This window comes from Stenella coeruleoalba (assembly GCF_951394435.1).
Source record: "Stenella coeruleoalba genome assembly, chromosome: 5".
NCBI classification, from domain to species: domain Eukaryota; kingdom Metazoa; phylum Chordata; class Mammalia; order Artiodactyla; family Delphinidae; genus Stenella; species Stenella coeruleoalba.
This window is the reverse complement of record NC_137150.1, coordinates 132,310,843-132,335,664: the sequence shown is the minus strand read 5'-3', so window position 1 is coordinate 132,335,664 and position 24,822 is coordinate 132,310,843. Positions and strand designations below refer to the sequence as shown.

The following is a 24,822-nucleotide window of genomic DNA, read 5'->3' as shown; positions in this document are numbered from 1 at the left end:
GTCGACTGTCGGGAAACCCCGAGGAGCCTCGGTCCGGTCCGTGTCCCGACTCGTGACTCTTCCCGGGTGGCCATTCATATCCACTGGCTGCTGCCTGCGGACCCCTCAGCCGGCGGTGCCCTGGCGCTGGGCTGGAGGCGGCGGTAGCCCGTACCGCTGCTCTTGCCCTTCACCGCCGCCCCCGGGAGAGCCCGTTGTGTCGGATAATCCTTTCCTCTTATCTCGCCCCCTAAGGCGCTTTGAATCAGCCTTGTTAACCTTCCTTCGCACCTACCTCTTCTTGCCCCGCAGAGGATCGGCTTGAAGTTTCCGAATCGTTTCCCTTTCAACGTAGTTGACAAATTCTGAAGCAGGAAGCTGATAAACAACTCCGAGCGAAATACGCTCAAAATGTTTCCTTTTGGTAAACATTAAGTAAAGGGGAAACTCATCTTCACCAAACCGTTCATGGACTTGGAGTGATAAAACCCTGCCTTGCCTTGCTGTGAGAATTGGCAGCTTTTCCTCTTGCTTTTCGGTAAAATTAAGTGACGACTTATCTTTTGGAATCAACCATTCTCTCCCCAAGCTCCCCCCCTTTTTTTTTTTACCACCCCACCCCCCCATCAGAACCTGGCAGGGAGGGACTTCTGGATGCCTTGCAGTCCTTTGCTGCAGAAGGAAACATTAGCTTCATTTGCTTTGCTTTGCTTGGTTTTCACAGGGCTGCCTCGGAAGAAAGGAGAATGGCGTTCAGCAAAGGATTTCGGATCTATCACAAATTGGATCCTCCACCTTTCAGCCTCATAGTGGAAACTAGGCATAAGGAAGAATGTCTCATGTTCGAGTCTGGGGCTGTAGCTGTGCTCTGTAAGTCATCTCTCACAGCCCAGCTGATCAGGGTCTGTTTTGCTTGAAATAATTCAGCTTCAACCATTTTTTAAAGAAGACTCTGATATGCTTTTATTTCCTTTTAACCAGACCTTATTTTCTTTAAAACTTTTATTTTCTTTTCTTCCCCCACTGCAGGTTTTTGTTGGGGCTGGGGAAGATGCAGGTTTGGGTACAGATTTTTGCTTTCTTGGGTTCTTCTGCTGCTTCTCAAAGTAAATCTTTCTTTCCAAAAAATTATCGTTGCAGTGTATAGCATATCACATAAACCTGTAAGATGGCTTGCTTGACATTTTGGCTGTAATGAACAGCATTTCTTATATGTCAGTTGTAGTAATGGACTATAAGTATTTATTTAATATTGTTGGAGGATTTTATGGTGAGGTGCTTACATTTTCATTAAGAGGATTGTAAACAACCTTCAAAATTTCATGTAAGGTAGGTGATTGATTTCATATTGTTTAAGAAACTACTTTGATAGTTTATTTTAAAGAAAAGGACTACTGCACCACAAGAAAAATAGTAGATTAGTAAGGCTTGGGTTATTTTGTGGGCCGATGGATGAAATTAAAACGAAAAAGATTAATTTGAACATTACACTTGGTAATATAAGATTTCGTCTGGTAACCTCAATTTAGGATTATTTCAAATGTGACTGTGTTGTCAGAGGCTCTCTAGTGGTAACGACTTGTTCTATATTATGCTTTTGCTATGTAGGATCAGTTTAGTTATTGGTCATATTTTTAAAAATTAAAAATACCATTTGAAAGGCATACTTACAACTGTAAGCCCCTAAATATTTTGAACTGTTAAACTTTCTCCATATTCAGTAGTGAAGGGCAGGAGACCCTAATCTCTGCATACAGAATACTAACGTACAGAATATTAATATCAGTTAAACCTGATTGATCTTAATTCTCTGAAATAGCAAAATTTTATGCTGATTGGGGAAAAGGATAGTGACATAATGAAAAGTCTTAAGCAGAGAACAATGTATAAGAAATATGTATTTTTTGGTACATGTGGTAACATGGTTTGAGTGAACAGGAAGAGACTATATGTGTTCTAAGGAACAAGTGTTAGTAACATGGGTTATATTCAGTCAGACTTAATTCATTTACTGATACATTGTTATTTATGCTTAAATCAACTAAAATATTACTTGCTACAATATTAATTTTGCAAAGCATGTTTCTTCATACTACAAATATTATTCTTATACTGATGAATTCTATCTAGATAAAACTATCTGTGGGGGAAAAAGGTTTGTTTCAGCATGTGAAACCCTTTTCAGCTGCTTGTGTGTTTTGGTGATTTCCTAATTTGTCTAAATTCTAAATGTTTCTCTAATTGTGATTACTGGTAATAATGGGAAGTCAAATTTTCAGCTACAAAGTTTGTATTACCTATAGTTATTAGGGTTATTGCTATACTTTACTCCAAGGTCAGGAAGCTTAAGGATAATCCTACTTCCAAACCTCCAGCAGTCCTCTCTTTTATGCCAAATAATGGTTTAAAAAAACAAAACAAAACAAAACAACTTCCCAAACCATTCTTTTGGCATTAACATTCATTTTAAGGAAAAGAATCTTAAAAACATTGTCTTAACTATTTATTAACTCTTTTTATTTTCATTAGATTTAGACTATATAAGTAATTCTTTTCAGGAGAAAAAAACTGTGAATGTTGCCTCTCTCCGTAAAGCTAGCATAAATGGATATATAATCTCTTGGGTATGTCATTAGCTTTTCTACTAATTAGCTTTTCTATGTCAGTAGCTTTTCTACTGTAAACTTTCATATTTAAAACATTAATATTTAAGAGCTAACAGACCTTTTTATAACTTATTTGACGTGTAAAATTAATTTGACATTCAGGTCAGAATGATACCAAGGTGTGTATTGTGCTGTAGAATGTTCATTTTTAAAACCTTCACATTTTGTCAGTGCCTGTTGTATTCAGGGGGCTGTGCTTGTAAAATACTGAGATGTTCTGTTTATCTTCACCAATCTCAGACCTTTGAATTTCGATGCATCTTGCATATTAATCTACCAGAAGAATCTCCTAAAATCATTTTTGATATTAAACCCAAATGTAACCCTATTTTTCAATAAGATTAAGTTCAGACTCCTCAGCCTGTCAATCAAGGCCTGCCATCATTTGGTGCCACCCTGTTGGTTCAGTGTTGATCTCCTTTAAGGGAGACTGGTGTTTCCTCAGTGCTCTCCCAAAGTAGCGTGCTTTTTCCAACCATCATCATGCTGTCCCTCTTCCTCCAAGACTGCTAGAATGCTTTTTTCTGCCTTTCCAGTCGAAGCCTGTCAGTTCCAGCTTGAGTCTTCTTCCTTAATGAGAATCTGCCCCTCCAGCTCACTCTTGTCTCTTCCTTCCCTTCATTTTGTGGAACTTAGTCTGTATCACAAGATGAATGCTTTTTATATGCTGCTTTTGTTGTTCTCTACATGCTTGTATGCAGGTGTTTTTCTTGAACGTACATGGTGAGAGTGACCCTAGCAGGACTCAGTTTCACGTACCCAAAGTTTGTGACTTCTACAGGCTTCAGTTGCCTGGGTTTAACGTTTAAACAATTAGACAGCTTAGGCAATACATATCGTTAAGGACTGACAGTCACTTAATTTTCTTGGCTTAGGCCAGAAGTGTCATGAGATAACCAATATGAAATGTCATTTTTCCTATTAGCACATATTAAAAAATAGGGTGCGAGTGAAAATAAACTCAGCCCATGGGTCCTCTTAGGACCCAAGTATCCACTAATTAATCAAGCCTTAGAATTCTGTCTTAATGTTGATAAAGATGTTAAATCAGTCATGATGCTATGACTTAATCAATCAATGAATCAGTGATTTTCAGCCCTGTGTGCATATTATAATTCCCTGGGAAGGTTTTTACAAATACTGATGCCTGGGCTCCAGCCCCCCAGAGATTCTGATATAATTAGATTGGGATGGCCATTTCTGAGCATGGTTTATATAGGCCTTTCTATGATAGATTATGGCATAACTTTTTTGGCTCGCAGACGCTATCCAAAATAACCATGTTTCCAGAATTTCAGTGCTGTTACTGTCTACTGTGGGGTCCGTAATGAGTTTCCTTGAAACCCTCAGCCTGAACCAAGTGCTGATGTTCCCATAGCGCTTTTAGTCTAGTGCTTTTCACAGAACCTGGAACTGTGTTCAGGTTTCTGCATCTGGATGCTTCACTCCTTGAGGAAAAGGCCCGGGTCTCAGTAATCTTTGTATCCCTAGTGCTTAGTTCAGTGTCTTACTCATATTGCAGAATAAATGATTATTAAATAAATGGCATGGGGGGAAGACTAACCTAATGTAGATTATAGTATTCTATGTTTGTAGTGCAGTATTCTGTGTTTGAAAGTGTGGTACCTTCTCATATAAAATTTATTTTCTGTCTTCTAAAGAATTGCTGTTTGACCGAACTGCTGATGTGAAACACATATGTTACACATTGTTTGGATTTGTTACTGAAAAATTCTCTTGGAAATAACTATTAACCACATCATTAAGGTTTTTCTGAAATGCCAATTAAAACGTGTGTGATGAATGTTCTTCATAACTACCATAAGTACTGTTAACAGTTTGTTTTAAAATTACTTTTCTTGAGATGGAAAATAATTTTATTGATTTCTTTCATTGCATTTATTTATTTAAAGAAACCTTTGGACTTCCCTGGCAGTCCAGTGGTTAAGACTCCACACTTCCACTGCATGGGGCACGGGTTTGATCCCTGGTTGGGGAACTAAGATCCCATATGCCTCAAGGCACGGCCAAAAGTGAAAAAAATAATAATAACAAAATAAAAATTAAAAAAACCTTCTGAAACGTTCTTAGATAATAGTTAATATTATTTTTAGTCACATGCCCATTTTCAGTGTTACTCATTTTTGAAAATTACTAGTCCAGAAAAATGTTCAGTTGAACCAAAAATTTGATGTCTGTGGAGCAGTGACTCAGTGTAGCAAGTGGACTCTCTGTGACTGGTATACTGCGTCTGAACCAGCATAAGCACAAGAGTGATGGTCAGCAAGTTGTAACACTACACCCTTCTTCTTGGAAACTAATTTTTTTTAAAAATTTATTTATTTTTGGCTGCGTTGGGTCTTCGTTTCTGCGCGAGGGCTTTCTCCAGTTGTGGCAAGCAGGGGCCACTCTTCATCGCGGTGCACGGGCCTCTCACTATCGTGGCCTCTCTTGTTGCGGAGCACAGGCTCCAGACGCGCAGGCTCAGTAGTTGTGGCTCACGGGCCTAGTTGCTCCGCAGCATGTGGGATCTTCCCAGACCAGGGCTCGAACCCGTGTCCCCTGCATTGGCAGGCGGATTCTCAACCACTGCGCCACCAGGGAAGCCCGAAACTAATTTTTTAAGAGATAAAGGAAGACATCTGTCAGTTTTGTGTTGAGTTCAGTTTTCCTCCACTTTGTACAGTTAGACACATGAAAAGACCATCACAGGGGACGGACAAGTAGCCAGTCAGACAGATACATGCTTTAAATTCACAGGCTATCTCATTATTTTACAACCCATCTCATGCTTTAGTAAAGGTAAATAATTTGCTTTATAATTGTATTCTAAATAGAAGATGGAGTAAAGGGAAGGTCAGCACATCGGAAATGGAGGATGATGTGCGGGTCACATAGATAGTGAGCGTAACATCTGTATTAAACGTAAGAGAGAAGTTTATAAAGGGCATTGGCAATAAACTCTTTGTTGCAGCTGTTTTCCAAGTAATGTAAATACTTTTTCCTGTGATTATGTATAGCCTTGGAATGGCGCCTTTTAACTAACCCATATGTGTTTGATTTTCAATGGTTTTTTAATATTCAGATGTATATATGGTGCTCACTTTTAGGATCCGCAGTGTTGCCCATTTATGCTGCATGGCTGTATCATAGCCTTCCTAGTTGTGTGTGGTTGGTTGACCCTCTGGGTATACAAATGTTAGTCTGAGTGGCGTCTTACTCATTTGTTCATAAGTGAATGATTGTGCATGTGTTGTATGTCATAGTATGTCGTCACATAAAAGGGAGGGAGCAAATAACCATTACATTAAAATAATGTTGGACCAAATGACTTACTTGCGCTAAACAGTTTCTTGTACCCCTTAACCTGTCTTCAGAAGTTGCATAGAGTTACCGTAGTGTGTAAATTAAATATTGTGAAGTTATGGATCACCTGTTTAAAAGACGGGGATGTACGGTGTTGATGTAAACTCCTAACTCTTAAAATGAGAGCTTTCGTTCTTTTGGGTGTCACATACTGGTACGGTAGAAAGGATTAATTGCGTTTATCTGTCTAGTGGTAAGATTATCTTCAGGCTTTAACTCTGGACCTGGTTTTACCCCACATTGTCCGTCTAAGTGTCTTTGTCTACCTAATTTGTTTTCTTTTATCATGGAAACCTGAGCTGTAAAACAGAGGGATAAAATTCTGGAGCTCTTTGTCACAGAATGTGAAGTGTCTTGCCTTTTCTATGAAACTGCACACGGTAAAGGAGTCATACTTGCTATTCACTGGAAGTTACTCTGCTAGTCACAGCATTAAGCCAGAGGGGCCTAAGCTTTCTCGTTTTATGGCATCCTTGGGGTCTTATTAAGTTTTTAACAGCACCGGTAAGCCACCGTTCTGTTCATTAAATAGTTAGGTCCAAACAATAAATATTTATGTCCTAACAACCTTTAGTAGCTGTTTGGAAAAAATATTGCAAAGAAATTGAAAATAATTTACTTCCTTCATAAATAGCCACAGTTCCTTATTTACGGTATGGGAATGCCTGTTGAGCACTGAACAGCTTTTCAGACCTTGGCACCAGATTGAAAAGCACCACCCTCATTGCCTGTTCCACGTTGATTTTGGAGCAGTACTTGTTTTTTTTTAATCGCAGCAACCACTGAAAACCCAGCTTCGCTAAGATCTGATGTCTGATGTCATAAAGGAACATACTGCTATCAAATGTTAAAACTCTGAACTACCCCAAGCTAATAGTTTGGGCAGTGTCCAGCATGTGTTGAATATCTCCGTGTTTCTTTCCATTTAAAATATCCCTCGTCTCTCCTGAGAGTTTGCTGAAGTGTCCCAGAGCATCTCAGCATACAGTTTAGACTGGCATTAGACGTGCTTTATTTCATTTAATCCTGTGGGTTGTACTTTTATCCACACTTCGCAGATGTGGAAACTGAGGCTTGGAGAGATTAAATAACTTCTCTAATGACATAGTCTTACCATTTGCTTTTTCGCTCTAATTATTATTTATACTTTTGTTAGGGTGGTGGTTATTATTTGGGGGGGGTTGAGGAATGAAGAGCAAAAAGAAAAGAATGCCAGTAGACTTTAGAGTGAAATGGTAAGCATTTTCTAATGAGGGAAGTGTTAAACTTGCTGTGTTTTTACCTACAAACTGTTAATATCTAAGAGGGAAACATGGTTTGATTTAGCGTTAGGTAATTAGAAACTTTATGTTTTAACTTTGCCAGGCCAAGTTAAATGTCAGGTTTTAGAATTTTGGATGAATGTAGTAGGTGGTGATGACAAGCAGTGTGCATAGTTTTTTGTTTGTTTTTTTTAATTGCCAAATGCTACTAGTCAGCACAATTGCCCTTTACATAAGTTGCAGTATCTTATGTCTTTTTAAGAAAAAATTTCAAGTTGAGGAAGGAAGTGCCTTTTATTTTTTTAAGAATTTTTTTTTTTTTCTTTTTTTTTTGCGGTACGTGGGCCTCTCACTGTTGTGGCCTCTCCTGTTGCGGAGCACAGGCTCCGGACGCGCAGGCTCAGCAGCCATGGCTCACGGGCCCAGCCGCTCCGCGGCACGTGGAATCTTCCCGGACCGGGGCACGAACCCATGTCCCCTGCATCGGCAGGCGGACTCTCAACCACTGCGCCACCAGGGAAGCCCAGAAGTGCCTTTTTTATAGTTGACTTTTTCTGTGCAGAAAAATGAAATTTAGACTTGTTATATATCACTTTATGTTAGGGTTGCAAAAATTCATTTTCTTTTTGTAAATAATTTTTGGAATGTTCATATTTAATAGAAAAGAAAATAAATAGCAACTTAAATATCAACACTTAAAAAAAATCAACCTTACTTCTCTATCCTGGGCAGCAGGATTAGCCTGCTAACATAGGGCCAGTAGTCGTTCCTAAGTGCCTTCATTTCTTTACCACTTAAGTGTGCTATGAGGAAATAAAAATGAAGGCAAAAAATTTCTCTCTCACTGAACAGTAAAGCCTTGTTACGTGACTTCTTATTATATGATTTCAGGTCTCTCAGATGTTCTAAAATGTCCTTAAAATATAACTAGGCCAAGAATGTAGCAGGATACTTGCTTCTGAGCATGATGGTGTAACAGGATCTGTATTTGCCCTCCCACCTTAAATAACAACAACAACAAAAGAACAAAAAAATGTGAAACAATTTTCAGCTCTTGAACAATAGGCAGCACAAGACACTGATCCCTAAGAGAAGGGAAACAAATGAGGGGAGCCTTGCAGTCGCTGCCTTGAGAGCTTCCAGGCTACAGCAGCAGCAGGGTGAACCCAGACAAAGCCTGGCAGTCTCCCTGAGTTGAGGAGATAGAGTAGGGGCTTCGGCGAAACGCGAGCATCTAGAATTCTCAGGACTAAGTACCAGGAAAGGAATAACTGCACAGAGCTCCTGAGATGTGTAGCGGATTACACTTGAGACATCAGCTGAGTTCTGATTGGTGCCAGTGTATGAGGAAGCTATCAAGGCAGGAAAGAACCACCGAAGAGGAGCAGGCAGAAAAATTCCTGGAGCTCAGGGCTGGGAATAGTTCATGCTCCAAACAGCCAGAATGGAGAAAACTGGTAATTCTTGGGGGATTGGGTTGAGCACTCAGAGAAGGGTATATTACTTCAGTAGTGGAGCCAAGTAGCTCTAGACCGCATGCTGCTCTGGTCCTACCTGACAGAGCTTCAAAGCAAGACCCAAAGGGGTCAAACTGTTTCCAGATAATTTCCAAATAACTCAACTGTATCCCAGAATAAAGATTAAGACTGTTTATAGGAATACAAAATGTATATACATGTATCCAGCATTCAACCCTGTCAATTTCACAATGTCTGGCATTCAATTAAAAATTACCATGCATGAAAAGAAGCAGGAAGATATACCCTGTAATGAGGAGAAAAGTCAATCTGTAAAACAGATGCTCAAATTAATAAGAACATTAAAACAGCTATTATAAATATAGTCCATATGTTCAGGAACACAGGAAAGAATGAGCATGTTAAGAAGAGACATGAAAAATGTAAAGGCCCAAATCAAACTTCCAGAATTGAAAAAAAACAATGTCTGAAATGAAAAAAATACACTGATGGGGATTAATAGATTAGACTCTGCAGGATAAATGAGTGGCAAATTTGAAGACAAAATAATAGAAACAACCCAAAATGAAGCACAGAAAAGCAGACTAAAATAGATAAACAGAGCATCAGAGGGCTGTGGGACAACTTCAAGTGGCCCCATATGTATGTGCAGTTGGAATCCTAGAAGGAAGGGGGTGGAGCAGGAAAATATTTGAAGAAATAATGGCTGACAAGTTTCCAGAATTGATGAAAACTATAAATCCATGGATCCAAGAAGCTAAATGAACCCCAAGCAGAAGAACCATGAAGAGAAAGAACTACACCCAAATATGTGATCAAATTGCTTAAAACAGTGACGCAGAGAAAAATCCTAAAAACAGCCCAGGAAAGAAAAAAAAAAAAGATATACATGTAGAAGAAGGAAGATACAAATCATGATGGACTTCTTCAGAAACAGTCCAAGCCAGATGAGAAAGAGCTAGATCTTTATTTTTTTATTTTTATTTTACATAGAGCTAGATCTTTAATGTACTGAAATGGAAAAACAAACAAACAAACAAAAAAAACAGCCCTGAAACTGTCCACCTAGAATTCTGTACCCAGTCACAAACAAAGATGATGTAAAGACTTTCAGATGTTCTGAAGCTAAAAAAAATGAGCCAGTTATACGAGTAGCAATTTAAATAGTATTGCTTTTCTTTGCATCTAGCGCCAGTACATTCAGAAATTTTGAGGTTGTAAAGTCTGAATCAGTGACATTTTGTTACTTAGTTATGTTTTAACTCTAAGCTTGAAAGAGGTAGAAAGAGTGGAATAGATTAGTGCAATTGGGGTTAGTCTTGTAAGCAGAGTGCCAAAAGGAGGTATATATTTAAAAATTGCATATCATGTTTTTACTGGTGACAGTTTAAATTTGCTTGAGTTTTTTAATGGTTGTTAATAAGAATTTGTGTTTATCTTTTTCCACTAAAATAGATTTTGCAAGTGAAAGCCATCATTATTCCTCTGTAATGTTACACAATATAAGCAATGCATTCACATTGGAGTACATTTCATAGCTAATGAACTAATCAAATTACTGTGAGTACATTTGGCATTTGGAGATATGCATTAACTCTTCGTGGTCAACTGGACACCTATTTAATTACTCCCTCAGTTCAGGCTGAAAGAATTTATGCGCTCTTTATACTCCTGGATGATTTTAAGATAACTTAGTTAAAAGAAAAAATAAAAAACAAAATACTTCTTATTAAATTATTAACTAAAACATATTGAATGTTATTAAAATACTCTCTTCTTCCCTTTTATTATAGTCTTCTTACGTAACTTTATAAAGTTTCTTTGCTTATATAAACTAGGTCTTCGCAATAAATATTTATTATGGGTTATGTTTCATTTTGTTCACTAGTCGACCGTAGGATTGCTGTTGTCTGTTGAATACCTTACTGAAACGTAGATAAACAGCCTTTTAATATCCTGTGGACCATGTTCGAAGTATAGGCAGGATGAATCTTATTATTTGTTATTTATTTTATTTTTTAAATTAAAAAAATATATTTTATTCATTTATTTGGCTGTGCTGGGCCTTAGTTGCGGCACACGGGCTCTTCTTTGCGGCATGCGGCTCTTTCAGTTGTGGCATGCATGTGGGATCTAGTTCCCTGACCAGGGATTGAACCCAGGACCCCTGCATTGGGAGCACGGAGTCTTAACCACTGGACCATCAGGGAAGTCCTGAATCTTATTATTAAGTAAATTCCTAGCTGGTTGTACATTAGTGCTCGTTAGTGGTCTGTCTTGGTCAACGTTGGGGATGTGACTTTGGCCTGTCTTGTTTCACAATTTGATTATTTTCTTGGAGAATGGAGTAGAAAGGTCGTTATCAGATTTGTAGATGTTGCAAAGCTGTGTGGGACCGATACAGAGCTGGGTAGAATAATTATTTATTTTGGATGGCACAGCTGAGATCCAATTTTTTTTCAAACTGAGAAAATGGATTAGAACCTACAAAATGAAAATGCCCTCCCCCTTGTTTGAGTTTTATGTCCATTCCTGAACCAACTACTGTGGCTACAGGGATATCAGGTGCTACTTGGGTTGGGCAGATGATTGGCAAAAGAAGGTAGAAATTTCTATGATTGAGTTCCCATAAAATCCCACCTGTACCGTGGCTACATAGTAAGGGAGGGTGGGCACAGGTACTGGGTCGATGGTCACCTTGACCACTGCATTCCTTCAAATCTGCTCGCCTTCAGTCTTCCTTATCTCAGGGGATTGCTTTCCATCCACCTAGCTGCTTAAACCAGAACTTAAGAATCACCCTCTACACCTCCTTCTCTCTCATTTCACACATTCACGCCATTACCAAGTACAGTCAACTCAACCTCCTAATTTCATTGAGAATCCACGCAGTTCACCATTTCAGCTGGTTCTACACCAGTCAAGCCACTGCAGTCTCTTTCATGGACCATTATAATAGCCTCCTTAAATGGTCTCGCTGCTTCCACTCCCCCTACCCACTCTTCAGTGTTCTTAAATATACAGTTTAGATCTTATTATTCCCCTGCTTAATACCCTTCAGGGGTTGGTCACTGAACTTAAAATCCAAACTCTTTAAAATGACCTGCAGTAAAATCGAGTCCATCTCCCTCTTCAGTCTTACATTGTACTGTCTGTTGGTTTCTGTGTTCCAGCCACATTGGCCCTTTTTTTTAGTTCTGAATGTATCAAATTCTCTCTGGTCTCAGGGTCTTCACAAAAGCTGTTCCTTCTGCTCAGGATTTTATTTTTAAAGATAAACTTGTTTGCACACGTGGAAAAGTATATAAACGATAAATGTTCGACTTGACTTATCACAGAGTGAACATATTCATGTTACCACTACCAGGTCGAGAATAGAACATTATTGCTGGCTCTCCAGAAGATTCTCTCATGTTCCTTTCCAATTATCTCCATCATGATCTGCAAAGATAATCACTGTCCTGACTTCTTACCTCATAGATTAGTTTTATCTGGTTTTCAACTTAACATAAATGGAATCATTCAATATGTATCCTGTTGTGCCCAGCTTCTTTCATTCAGTGTTAAATATGGGAGATCATGCATGTTGTAGCGTATAGCAGTAGTTTATTCATTTTCATTGCTATGTAGTATTCCACTGTATGAATATTCCACTATTCTGTTGACATTTGCTTTCTTTACAATTTTTCCTATTATAAATGACACTAGTATGAACATCCTTTTACATGTCTTTTGGTGCACACACATACATATTTCTGTTGGATATTTTCTTAGGAATGGAATTTCTGGTCGTAGGGCATGTGGATATTGTCTGGAACACTTTTACCTGCACTCTTAATTTGGCTAACTTCCTGTTTATTCTTCAGGTTTCAACTTACAGGTCACTTCTGCAGGCAGGCAGGCCTATTCTAACCACCGCAGTCCCCCACAAACAATTTTAGATTAGGTCCTCCTGTTGCAGTCTGTTGGAACTCCATCACTGTACTTAGTATAATTCATAATTTTGCAGGTGTATGATTATATAATGCCTGTCTTCCCAGTGGAAGGTATTGGGGCACCGACTTTTTTTTATTCCTAGAACTTTGCCAGGATCCTGGTATATGGTAGGCATTCAGTAAATACTTGTTGCACAAATGAGTGAAAGGTTATTTTTATTTTGAAATGTTGCCAAGATTGGGATGTGCAGTTTATATAGAACACTAATTTGGATAGCTGAGTATCTTTCAGCTGGAATTTTAGTTATTTACTGATACAAAGAAAACCTTTTTCCTTTAAAATAATTTTCTCTTTATGTGTGATGAAATGGAAGGAGTCTTTACCACCAGCTGGTTATATGATCTTGGACGAATCACCTAACCTCTAGTCTTTTTCTTCTGAAAATGAGTACCTTGGACTGCACGAGCTCAAGGATCCTCTGACTAGAGGCTCTCTGCTTCTACACCAGAGCGGTACCTGCATGCAAATAAGTCAGCCACAAACTGCGGTGCATGCAACCACAGGCAAATTGTGTTTCTAGGAAGGTTGTGCTAACTTGTAATCATATTCTTACTGGCTTTCTTCAGCTAACTTGTTTTCATATTCTTACTGGCTTTCTTCAGCTTGGTCTTCTGTATCATCAGCTAAGGAAAGACAGTCTGTTCCCACCTGGAAGGTTTGAGCCACAGCAGAATGTTGACCTTGGATGGCAGGACCTTCAGTGGGTAGCGTAATTATTTAGTTTGAAATATTGTTAATTCATCAGAAGTTAGAGAAATCTACATTTAAATTTAATCTTCAAAATACCATTTAGGTTTTTAGAGAAATGACTTTTTATTTATCTGAATGTCTTAGATAATAAGTTAATTTTATTTCTTTCCATTCAGATGGTAGAGTTAGCAAGGCAGATGTGACCATCGTGTTGCAATTATCCTATGTTTAATAAGCCTGTATTTTAGAGACACAACTCATGAAAATCAAGACATAGGTATATGATTATGTTTTCATCTGAATTTCTGTAGCCTGATCTTATGTTTCTTAATTGCCTTAACTTCTCATTTGAGAAGGGCGGGTGTAACACCAACAATGCTGAGTAATGCCAGCTGTGTCATATGACAGAGTGCTATAAAACAAGCCAGTCCAGCAAAAAAAGGTGTTGAGTAATGTGATAGAGAACAATAGGTGTGTTAAATTTTGATAGAGAACAATTGATATATTTATACTCTGAGTGTTTTCTGTAGTCTATAAACAGATAATCTCCATACCTTCTATTTTCATTACTTTCCTGTAGTTTAAATAGGAGACGTAGATTAGGCCTGCCTTCAGTCATCAATTTGTTCAGTTAAACAACTCTGAAACAGGCACAGAGCTAAAATAATGAATAAGTTGTCTGTATTAAGTTGTGGGATATCACTAGCTTGTGGCTTTACGTAGTTTTAAAGACTTCTTAACTACTTCTGTGATGACAGGTAAAGGTAAGCTTATGATTTTCCAGCTACAAGTTTGACAGGAGGATATGAAAGCTAATTTATTTAGGATGAATGTAAGGAAAACATTTGTGACAGAGTATTAGCAATATTTACCCTTCCTGGGCTCCCCATTCTATAATTGCCGAGTCTGCTTCTTTCCCAATTTGTTATATATCTGTTATTTGATGAATATATGATAGACTTGGGAAGAGCAGGCCATGGGGCCATTCTCAAGGCTGTAGAACTTATTGCTCCCTTTCAAGTTTATAAAAGTCCTAGTGCCCATTGAACTTTTGCCTACTTGGAGGAAAATACCTCTCGGATCACTTAGAATCCCAGTAGCCTGTCCTCTTCCACTGACTGGCCAGGTTATCTTGTATTCTCTCCTCTCTGAATTTATCCAGGATACCAAAGGATGTTGTCAGAATAAATTTTATCTGGGGAAATATCAAACAGACATCAAAAAAGAGAGAATAGTGTCATTGATTCCCATGTATCTGCCAGCCAGCCTCAGCGATTATCACAGACACTTTTAAAAATATATTTATTTATTTATGTCTGTGTTGGGTCTTCATTGCTGCGCACAGGCTTTCTCTAGTTGCGGTGAGCAGGGGCTACCCTTCGTTGCGGTGTGTGGGCTTCTCATTGCGGTGGCTTCTCTTGCTGAAGAGCACGGGCTCTAGGTGCGCAGGCTTCAGTAGTTGTGGCGTGCGGGCTCAGTAGTTGTGGCTTGCAGGCTCTAGAGCGCAGACTCAGTAGTTGTGGCACGCGGGCTTAGTTGCTCCTCGGCCTGTGGAATCTTCCTGGACCAGGGCTCGAACCCGTGTCCCCTGCATTGACAGGCGGATTCTTAACCACTGCGCCACCAGGGAAGTCCAATCACAGACGCTTGTGTTTATCTATATCCCTTATCTGCTATTGCCCCCCCCACCCCCGCCACCACTGTTTATTTTGAAGTAAACCCTGGACATCATTTAATTTCATCCACAAATATTTTTTGAGAATAAATGTTTATGGCACATATTTTATTTTGCTTTAAATTCTTTTCTGTGACCTGATTCATATTCATATATTCACTAGGACTAGATTCAGAGGCCCTTCAGATGATCAGTTCTAATGATGTGAGAATATGTTAAAAATATAGCTATAATTATAAATTTATGCTTAAGATAGCTCTGTGTTCTCAGGAAATGCACATTTGCACTAGATTGATGACTAAGATTTAAAGCACGAATGAAAGATAGTGTTGAATGTGACATGAGAAGAAAAGTTTTTCCAGTTAAAATAAGGAAAATAAGGAGGTGGTTAGTTACTGTTGTTGCCTGAGGTGTCACAGCAGTAACTTCAGAAGCCAGGCTCTGTCTTACCTTCCGGGCTTAACAAATGAGCTGAAGACATGTGGCCCTCCTTACCTCAGCTGAACTGCACAAGATCTTGATCGGCTCAGAATGACTCCTAAAACAATGGGCTTCTTGGCTATTCCTACCTACCCGTGGTTAGAAATCAGTCACTTGTAAAAAGAAAGGTTTGTTTTTCCTAGCGTTTCGTTTGTTTAATAACAACATGAAAAGGAGGAAAAAAACCCACTTCTCTTTCAAAAAGCAGTCTGTTGCCCTCATGGAAAGCGTAGTAGATAACATTGAAAGACAGCACTAACAAGAGAGTGAGTAGCCTGAACTTCCGTATCACCACGTTTCCTGAACTTTCATTTCTGCTCGTTGTTTCCTCTGAGCTCTCCACACCCCCTGCCATTTTATACACTCCACAGCTTACACCCTCGTTAGCAGTCATTTAACAGTGCCCATTTTCCCATCCTCACCTTCACACCCCAGGACAGACATGACGTCACTGTGAGGAGCTGTTAAACTTCAATAATGAAGGCACTCAAATGCTGTCAATAGTAAGATAAAATGTTTATCTTTTTATGCATTATTTATTTATTTATTTTTAAGGTTTTTTTAAATTTTTAATTTTTTAAAAAATTTTTTATTTATTTTTTTTTCGGTACGCGGGCCTCTCACTGTTGTGGCCTCTTCCGTTGCGGAGCACAGGCTCCGGACACGCAGGCCCAGCGGCCATGGCTCACGGGCCCAGCCACTCCGCGGCACGTGGGATCCTCCCGGACCGGGGCATGCACCCGCGTCCCCTGCATCGGCAGGCGGACTCCCAACCACTGCGCCACCAGGGAAGCCCAAATTTTTTTTATTTAAAAAAAAAATTATTATTACTACTATTTTTGGCTGTGCTGCGCGGCTTGTGAGATCTTAGTTCCTGAACCAGGGATTGAACCCAGGCCCCCTGCAGTGAAAGCACAGAGTCCTAACCACTGGATTGCCAGGGAATTCCCCTTATGTATTATTTTAAAACTTACGAAACATTCCCTTTTGTGCCAAAATCTCTCAATTTATTTTTGTCTGTTAGATGAATACTTAATCAATAGCTGCAGTGTTTAGAGTCACTGTGTTAGGTGGGCATCGTGTTGAGATATAAAGAAATAAGACTTAGTTTCTATTGCTACTAGTAGACGAGTGTCTGTGGCATAAAGTAAAGAGAAGAAAGATTTCCTTCCAGCCAGAGTAATCAGAGGAAACTTCAGGAAGAAAGCGGCATTTTTTGTTAGGTATTGAAAGATGGGTAATATTTGGAAACACAAAGATGGCTAACAAGTGTTCGGGATGGAAAGAACGTGGTGAACAGCGAAAGAGGGGAGGGAGGGGAAAGAACATGGAGCCTGTAGGAGGGGCACACGTCACTCCTTTTGGCTAAGGCCTGGGATGCAAGGGGAGAGTATTAAGGGAAGAAGAAAGATGGGGATGGATTGAGTAAAGTCGTTACAAATGCTGTGTTTTATCTAAAGGTTATACACATTATTTTAAAGTGTTATGGCTTTCTTTCTTTTTTTAAATTATTTATTTTTGGCTGCCTTGGGTCTTGGTTACTGCACGCAGGCTTTCTCTAGTTGCGGGGGGGGGGGGGGGGGGCGGGGCTTCTCTTCATTGCGGTGCCTTGGCTTCTCATTGTGGTGGCTTGTGTTTGTTGTGGAGCACAGGCTCTAGGCGCCTGGGCTTCAGTAGTTGTGGCTCGCGGGCTCTAGAGCGCAGGCTCAGTCGTGGCGCATGGGCTTAGTTGCTCCACGGCATGTGGGATCATCCCAGACCAGGACTCAAACCTGTGTCCCTGCATTGGCAGGTGGATTCTTAACCACTGTGCCACCAGGGAAGTCCCATGGCTCTCTTTTTTTTTTTTTTTTCCCCCATGGCTTTCTTATTTTAAGTAATCTTTTTACAGTGGAGGAATCTCAAATTATTTTCTAGAATTAAGTTACCAGAGAAATGGGATAATAATTTAATTAGATCCCTCCTAATCATATATTTCTCTGGATTTCATGGAGTTTCATAAAAGAAGGGAATCTTTTTCCCCCAATTAAAAAAATACATATGGGGAGGGAATAAAATGGTATTATAAGAGTTTATCTTCATGCCATTTAGAGAAAAAAGCTTCATAACTTAGGCATATGCACATGTATTTTCAAAGTTATTTTTACTGGCTACATTAAGAAAAATTTTTTTAATTTTTAAATAATTTCAAATATATGGAAAAGTTGAAGTTCAGTACAAAAGAACTTTTTTTTTCTGAACTATTTAAGACTACTAAGTTGCCAACAAGTTACCCTGTCACCCCCAAATACTTTATTACATATTTCCTAGAAAGGTATTCACCTACATAACTACAATATAATCATCAAAAAATTAACATTGGTACCTTACTGCTGTCTAATCCTCAGACTCCATTTAAGTTCATCAATTGTCCCAACAATGTCTTTCGTAGCAAAAAAGATCCAGTTGAATTTTGTGCATTTTATTTAGTTATCATGTCTCTTTAGTCTCCTTAAATGCGGAAAAGTTTCTCAGTCTTTGACCTTTATGACCATAAAACTTTTGAAGATGAAGGCCATCTTCATTGTTTTGTAGAATGTCCCTCACTCTGGGTTTGTCTTATGGTTCCTCGTGCTCAGATTGAGGTTGTCTTGGCAGGAATATTACAGAAGTGCTGCTGCGTTCTTTTCATTGTATCCTGTTAGTTGACACAATCTTGACTTGTCCCATTACTGTTGGTGTTCACTTGGATTACTTGGGTTAAGGTGGTGTCTGCCAGGTGTCTCTGGCTGGCTCTTTTTTCCTTTATAATTAATAAGTGTTTGGAGGTGAGGTACTTTGAGATTATGTATGGTCCCATTGCTCTTCAAACTTTCAGTTTATGGGTTTATTCAGTGGGTTGTAATCTGTTACTCTTATAATTTATTTTGATGCTCAAATTGTCCCAGATTTCACCAGTAAAAGAAGCCCCTTTAAGCCAGCTTCCGCATTTTTGTAACATGCCACCATCATTCTTTGAACACTCCCTTACTTTCTGGTGCAAAAACATGTTATAGGCTCATCTTGTCCCTGCCCTTCCCCTGGAATTAGCTGTCCGAGGAGTCCTAGTTCCTTTTAGTGGAGAATGGTATTAGAAGGCAAGGTCTGGGTGCTAGGTGTGCTGTTTGTTATTGGAGTATTGCTGGTTGTGGTCCTGTCAATGGCTAGAGCTAAGGAGAACATGTAAGTGTATATGATATGCATACATAGTTATACGCACCCATTTATATCTGTGTCAGTCTGTCTCACTAGAAAACTGTGAGTTCATACTGGTAACTCCAATTCTGATCAGCACTGCAGTGTCCTTTCTAGTTTTCTCTCTTTCCATGTTTGCAATTCCCTTCTCTGACAGTGAGAAGCCTACTCCTGTGGTCTTTGATCATTCCCCTGTGCATAACCACTCTCCTGTTGCCGCTGCAGCCTCCTCCACCGTGTGGCTGCCTTCTTCACCCCAGTGGGGCTCCAGCACCCTGCCTGGGGCTCCCTCCAGTGCACCCTGCCTTCTCATCCCGTGCCAGGCCACTCCTACTGTCTCTGGATGGACACCACCCTCCTCACTCAGACTTCATCTCCTGCCCGGCTGCTCCTCCCCCCAAGTGGATGCTTTCTTTCCCCACCTCTGGCTTCAACTCCATGAACAGGGCCACCCTTCTTACTCTACCTAGACTCTCACAGCCTGCAAAGGACCTCCTTCCATCCACCCCAAACCTTTGAAGCGTAAATGAAAAAATAGGTAATCATCTGCAGTCCTTAAATAAAAATATTTAAGAAGAAAACACTTGGTTTTCTTTTATGAAATTGGAAGTGTCTAGAGATAAACGTTCATATGGCTCTGAAATTGCATTCACCAGTTCATTGAACATAAATTACTGAACCCCTCCTGGGTGCCAGGCACTGAGCTAGGTCACCGGGGATAGGACGGCGAGCTAGACAAAGCCCCTTCCCTCATGAAGCTGCATTCTCTGACTCTGTTTAAGCTTAAACAGGTTAGTAGCAACTTAGTAATCTCTCTAAGCCTGTTTCCTCATGTCAAGTGGAAGTAGTCACAATTCTGCTCATGGGGTGCTTGTGGAAATTGAATAACACATGAAAAATACCTAGCCCAGTAACTAGTTAGCTACTGTCGTGATCATCACAGAAACAATATACAAGTACCTCAGCTAAAATAATATTCGTCACTCTAAAAAAATCATTTAAATTTTTCATTTAATATTTTGAGGGGAAACCAAAAAAATTCCTGGCAGGGAAGATGAAATCTCATCTATTCTTTGAATCTTTTTTTTTTTCTTTTAGCATACTTTTATCTAAGAATATGCACTTTAGTTTAAATTGTGTGTTTAAATGTGTCCTGTTTCTTGAGCCTCAGAATGTAATACAAGAGCACAAATAACCAGGCAACATGACATTTGTCTGCATGTTTGTATCAGGTGACAGTCTAATAGATGGGTCTTCTTTGGGCCTGAAAGACATGGTAGATTCATATGTTTGGAGCACAGTTAATGAAAAGGTAATTATTATGCATTATTAGAGAGAGAACATTTTGTTGCAGGATAATTTGTTATAAAATGACTTTCTCTTTTCTAAGGGAAGGTGATGACTTAATATTAAAAATATATTTTCTTTTTAACCCTTACTAGCTGCTGGTATTGGAACCCAACTGGTTGCTGCTAAACTGATAGATACATCTAGTAATGTCTATATTATTCTACCAGTGATAGTATTTGAAATGCATGTAACATGTAACCTGTAAAACTCTGGAATAGTATTTGCCCTGGAAGCCATGCCTTCTGTCATCAGAGATAGCAAGCCTCTCTAAGGTTTGCTTTTGTACATGTGGTACTCTTAACAAGGCAGTATTTAGGGGAAGAAGGTCCTGTTTTTCTTTATAAAATATTAAAATTTATGTTGTGATGTTTTCTAGCTGTGTTCCTTGTCACTGAATGTTAGGAGTAACTGTTCCTAAATATATAGTGCAGTAATAATCATAGGAACTCTAGGCATGCAGAATGAAGTTCAAATCCCCGTAACTTCAGTGGCTTGGTGAAATCTTCCTCACTCCTTAACTTCATACTGGGTGGTTTGATAAAGATAAAGACCTACCCCTAATAATGAACATACTAGAAAATTGTGACAGTATCAGCTAATTGAGTGACTGAGTCCTTCAGTCTTGTAAGGCCTGTGCTGCCAGCTAGCAGAGCACAGCTCATTCGAAGGCAGAAATGGGATAACTAGGAAGAAGCATAAGAGTAGATGGTCTGAAAAGAGGTGAGGCAGGCAGAGAAAGTGAGCTGGTCTGTAGAACCCTGGAGAAGAGCTTCAAAACAAAGGAAAAGAGCTCTAATGCAGAGTACTATGGGATATTAGGAAAGCAGTAGACTGAGAAGATAGCCATTTTGTTGGCAATAAATGTCGACAGAGAGGGACTTCCTTGGTGGTGCAGTGGTTAAGAATCTGCCTGCCAATGCAGGACACACGGGTTCAAGTCCTGGTCTGGGAAGATCCCACATGCCGCAGAGCAACTAAGCCCATGTGCCACAACTACTGAGCCTGTACTCTAGAGCCCGCGAGCCACAACTGCTGAGGCTGCAGACCACAACTACTGAAGCCCGTGTGCCTAGAGCCCATGCTTCGCAACAAGAGAAGCCACCGCAATGAGAAGCCCATGCACTGCAATGAAGAGTAGACCCCGCGGGCTTCCCTGGTGGCACAGTGGTTGAGAGTCCGCCTGCCGTTGCAGGGGACACAGGTTCGTGCCCCGGTCCGGGAAGATCCCACATGCCGCGGAGTGGCTGGGCCTGTGAGCCATGGCAGCTGAGCCTGCGTGTCCGGAGACTGTGCTCTGCAACGGGAGAGGCCACAGCAGTGAGAGGCCTGCGTACCGCAAAAAAAATAAAAGAGTAGACCCCGCTTGCCTCAACTAGAGAAAAGCCCGCGTGCAGCAATGAAGACCCAACGCAGCCATAAATAAATAAATAAATTTTAAAAATGTACTATAATTCTGTATCAGAATGTAATTTATTAGAATTTATAACATACTATCGTTCATGTACAGATCATAGAGGAATGGGGAAAGGGAAAAGGGGTAAGTGCAAGAGATAAGAGGTAAATGAGGAGTAAACCAGTCAGCTAAGAGGTGAGTTGGTGGGTTGTGGGTAGGGAGTGGATAAGGGAAGGCAGTAAAGAAGAAAAGAACTGGAAGGGAAAGGATAGAATGAGAAAGAGGCTCATACCTTTCCAGATTTGTAGACCTTAGAATGTAGTATTTGTACTCGTCCATTGAGTTACTAGCTGTGGTTTATGTTTCTTTGGTTCTGTGTTCAATTTTTAATAAGTGTATTTGCTAGGAACTAGGCATTTTCCTTTAAAGCTTCAGGATTTGTTTTTTTGTTCGTTTTGTTTTGTTTTTTCTGAATAGAATAACCACAACAGCCTGTTCTAGGGAAATTATTCTGTGCGTTATATTCATTAGCAGATAGCATTAACTTCATAGCAGGAGAAATAAATCCAGACAAAGGCCAGAATGACGATTTCCCCCCTGCTAGTCTCTGTGGTCAAGTATTGCCATTAGCTTTCATTATTTAAACGTTAGTAGCCTTTTGTGCGTCAAGCACTGTTCTAAGTGTTAGGGATGAAAGGATGAATAGGACAGAATTCCTGCCTTCAAGGAGCAGGCTGGCTAATGAGAAGGACAAGCAATGAGTATATTTTAAATGTTTGGGCAGCGTGAAGAGGGAGCTCTGTGGAAGACCTGTGCCTGGAGGAGTAAAGAAAGGTTTCCAGAAAGTGATTTTGTGCCTGTGTTTTTATAGGGTGAATAGAATTTTGCCAAGAGGCAAAGGTTGGGTATAGAGTCTTTCAGGCAGAAAGCCAGATCGCTGTGCAAAGGTGCAGAAATGTAAAAGACCATGCTTGGGCCATAGTGATAGTTTAATATGATTGGAGCCTAAGATGCAGGCGGTGGGAAGGAGAGGAGAGTTATGAAGAATGAAGCAGAAAGGGTATGTTGAGGCCAGATTCTGGAAGACTCTTTGTTAAGGAGTTGGGTGTTGTCCTATAGGGGATATCATAACAGAGAGTGTTCCTGGTATTAGAGTAGGTGAACAGATCAGTGGAACAGAGAAGAAAATTCAAAAGCAACCTCCAAAACATACGAATATTGTTAAAGGTAGTACTTCAGATCTTTAGGAGAGGATGGATTAGGGAATAGATGGGGCTGGAGTAACTTGTTAATTCTTTGGGAAAAACTGTTAATTTACTGGTTTGAAAAAATCTTTTATGCGATGCATTTATGTTAAGAATATCAGGTTTAGATTTGGACATTTTTGCTTGAAACTCTGGCTTTATAGCTAAATAGAATCTGATGTTTCAGGTCCTTTTTCTTACCCTAAAACTTTTATTTATTGATTGATTGATTTTTATAGCATCAGCAGAAAAAGAAGCAATCAAGAGTACATACTCCAAAGTTCTCGATGCCTATGGACTTTTAGGTGTTTTACGATTAAATCTTGGTAAGTAGTCGATATAATTGATCTATTTTTTTCATTTCTGTTTTTGTAATTCTAAGGATTTGAGAGAGACATCTATTTCAGACTCTATATCTGAGCTATAAGTGTGGTAACAGCTTTTAAACCTTAATTAAGCTAATCTTGAGATAATGCTTCTTGCCCGAAAAGGCATGCTACATGCTGGTGCTCTTGTGATTTTAAGTTCCAGAGACAGCGTCCTATTTGAACACTTTAAGAGACTGGTATCAGTTGTCAAAAGAGAAAATCAGGGCATTGCCCTTTTTCCTTGTTTCAGTGCATTTAGGAAAAGATGTCTTAGTGGGAACCACACACTGATTTCCCTGGTTTATAGTGGAAAAGACATCTGCTTTGTATTCAAAAGGTCTCAGTCGAGCCTGTGTCTGCTACCTAGTGTCACCATGGGCTGCAAAGTAACCTTTATGATTCTATAACGGTGTGACTCGGAGCGTGGCCCAAGGACTGGTTACGTTCCATAAACTGTTTTGTTATTGGTCTGGATGAGAAGAGAAGCCAGCACCATCGTGCAAATCAACACATGGCTTCCTTCATTGATAAAGTCTTACTATGGAGAAAAAAAGAAGTCAGCGAAACCAAATGGTAAACTTAGTGATACCATTTTCTGTTCTAGGAGAAGCACCTTTTCTCACCATGAACTGGTACCTGTGAACTGGTTCATGGGGCATACTTTGAGGAGCTCTGGTCTATCAAATGGAGATTTGCCATATGTTTTGAATCTATCACGTGTAAAGTACTGTGCCTAGCTCTTAGCTAATACTGTCTTGGGTCATCCTCGCAGTCCAGTGAGATTTGTTTTAATCTTATTTTCTAAGGGTGGATATCTCAGGTTGGTTATGTTAACACAGTGAAGTTGGTCTGGATAATAAGTAGTGGAGGAGCCAAGGCGCAGGGTGCTTCTGCCTACGTTAAAGCCCACGTTCAAAGTACACCACTGCTGGTGGTTAAGAATCCGCCTGCCAATGCAGGGGACACGGGTTTGAGCCCTGGTCCGGGAATATCCCACATGCCGCGGAGCAACTAAGCCCGTGTGCCACAACTACTGAGCCTGCGCTCTGGAGCCTGCAAGCCGCAACTACTGAAGCCTGCGTGCCTAGAGCCCGTGCTCCGCAAGAAGAGAAGGCACCGCAGTGAGAAGCCCGCACGCTGCAATGAAGAGTAGCCCCTGCTCACCGCAACTAGAGAAAGCCCGTGCAGAGCAACAAAGACCCAACACAGCCAAAAATAAGATTAATTAATGAATTAAAACAAACAAAAAAACCAAAGTACACCACTGCTGAATTCCACCTTCATACCCATTGCACAGAATTTTTGTCAAAACTAGATGAAAAAATCCCTGAGTTTTTTATAAGCCAAATTGCTTTATAAATTGTTTCCAAGGACTTTTTGTCCACATAGCAGCAGCTCACATTTATGTGCCATTTTTTCAACCTTACCATTTACACAGAACTCTCACATTCATTGTCTTGTCTGAACTTCCTAACAGTCTTAAAGGAAAGGTAGGGAAGATAACGCATATATATTTTTTTAATTTGATAAACCTTGCATACCCTTCAATTAAGTAGAGGAACAGTTTCATAAATGTGAGATTATTCTGTTAATGTTTAAATGCTTCATTATACTGAATGTATCTAAACAAGGATTTTTTCCCCTAACTTTTGCCAAAATCTA

At 39.8% G+C, this 24,822-nt stretch overlaps 1 protein-coding gene across 2 annotated transcripts in view; it reads left to right on the top strand.

The window, feature by feature from the left end:
* The window catches only part of SYNJ1 (synaptojanin 1), an 87,517-nt gene that overhangs the window by 479 nt on the left and 62,216 nt on the right, over positions 1 to 24,822 (top strand). For both annotated transcript variants that reach the window (XM_079922458.1, XM_079922459.1), the window contains exons 2-3: positions 704 to 849; positions 23,032 to 23,118. In XM_079922458.1, the coding sequence (XP_079778584.1) occupies positions 704 to 849; positions 23,032 to 23,118 (233 nt within the window). The remainder of the gene's footprint in view (positions 1 to 703; positions 850 to 23,031; positions 23,119 to 24,822) is intronic.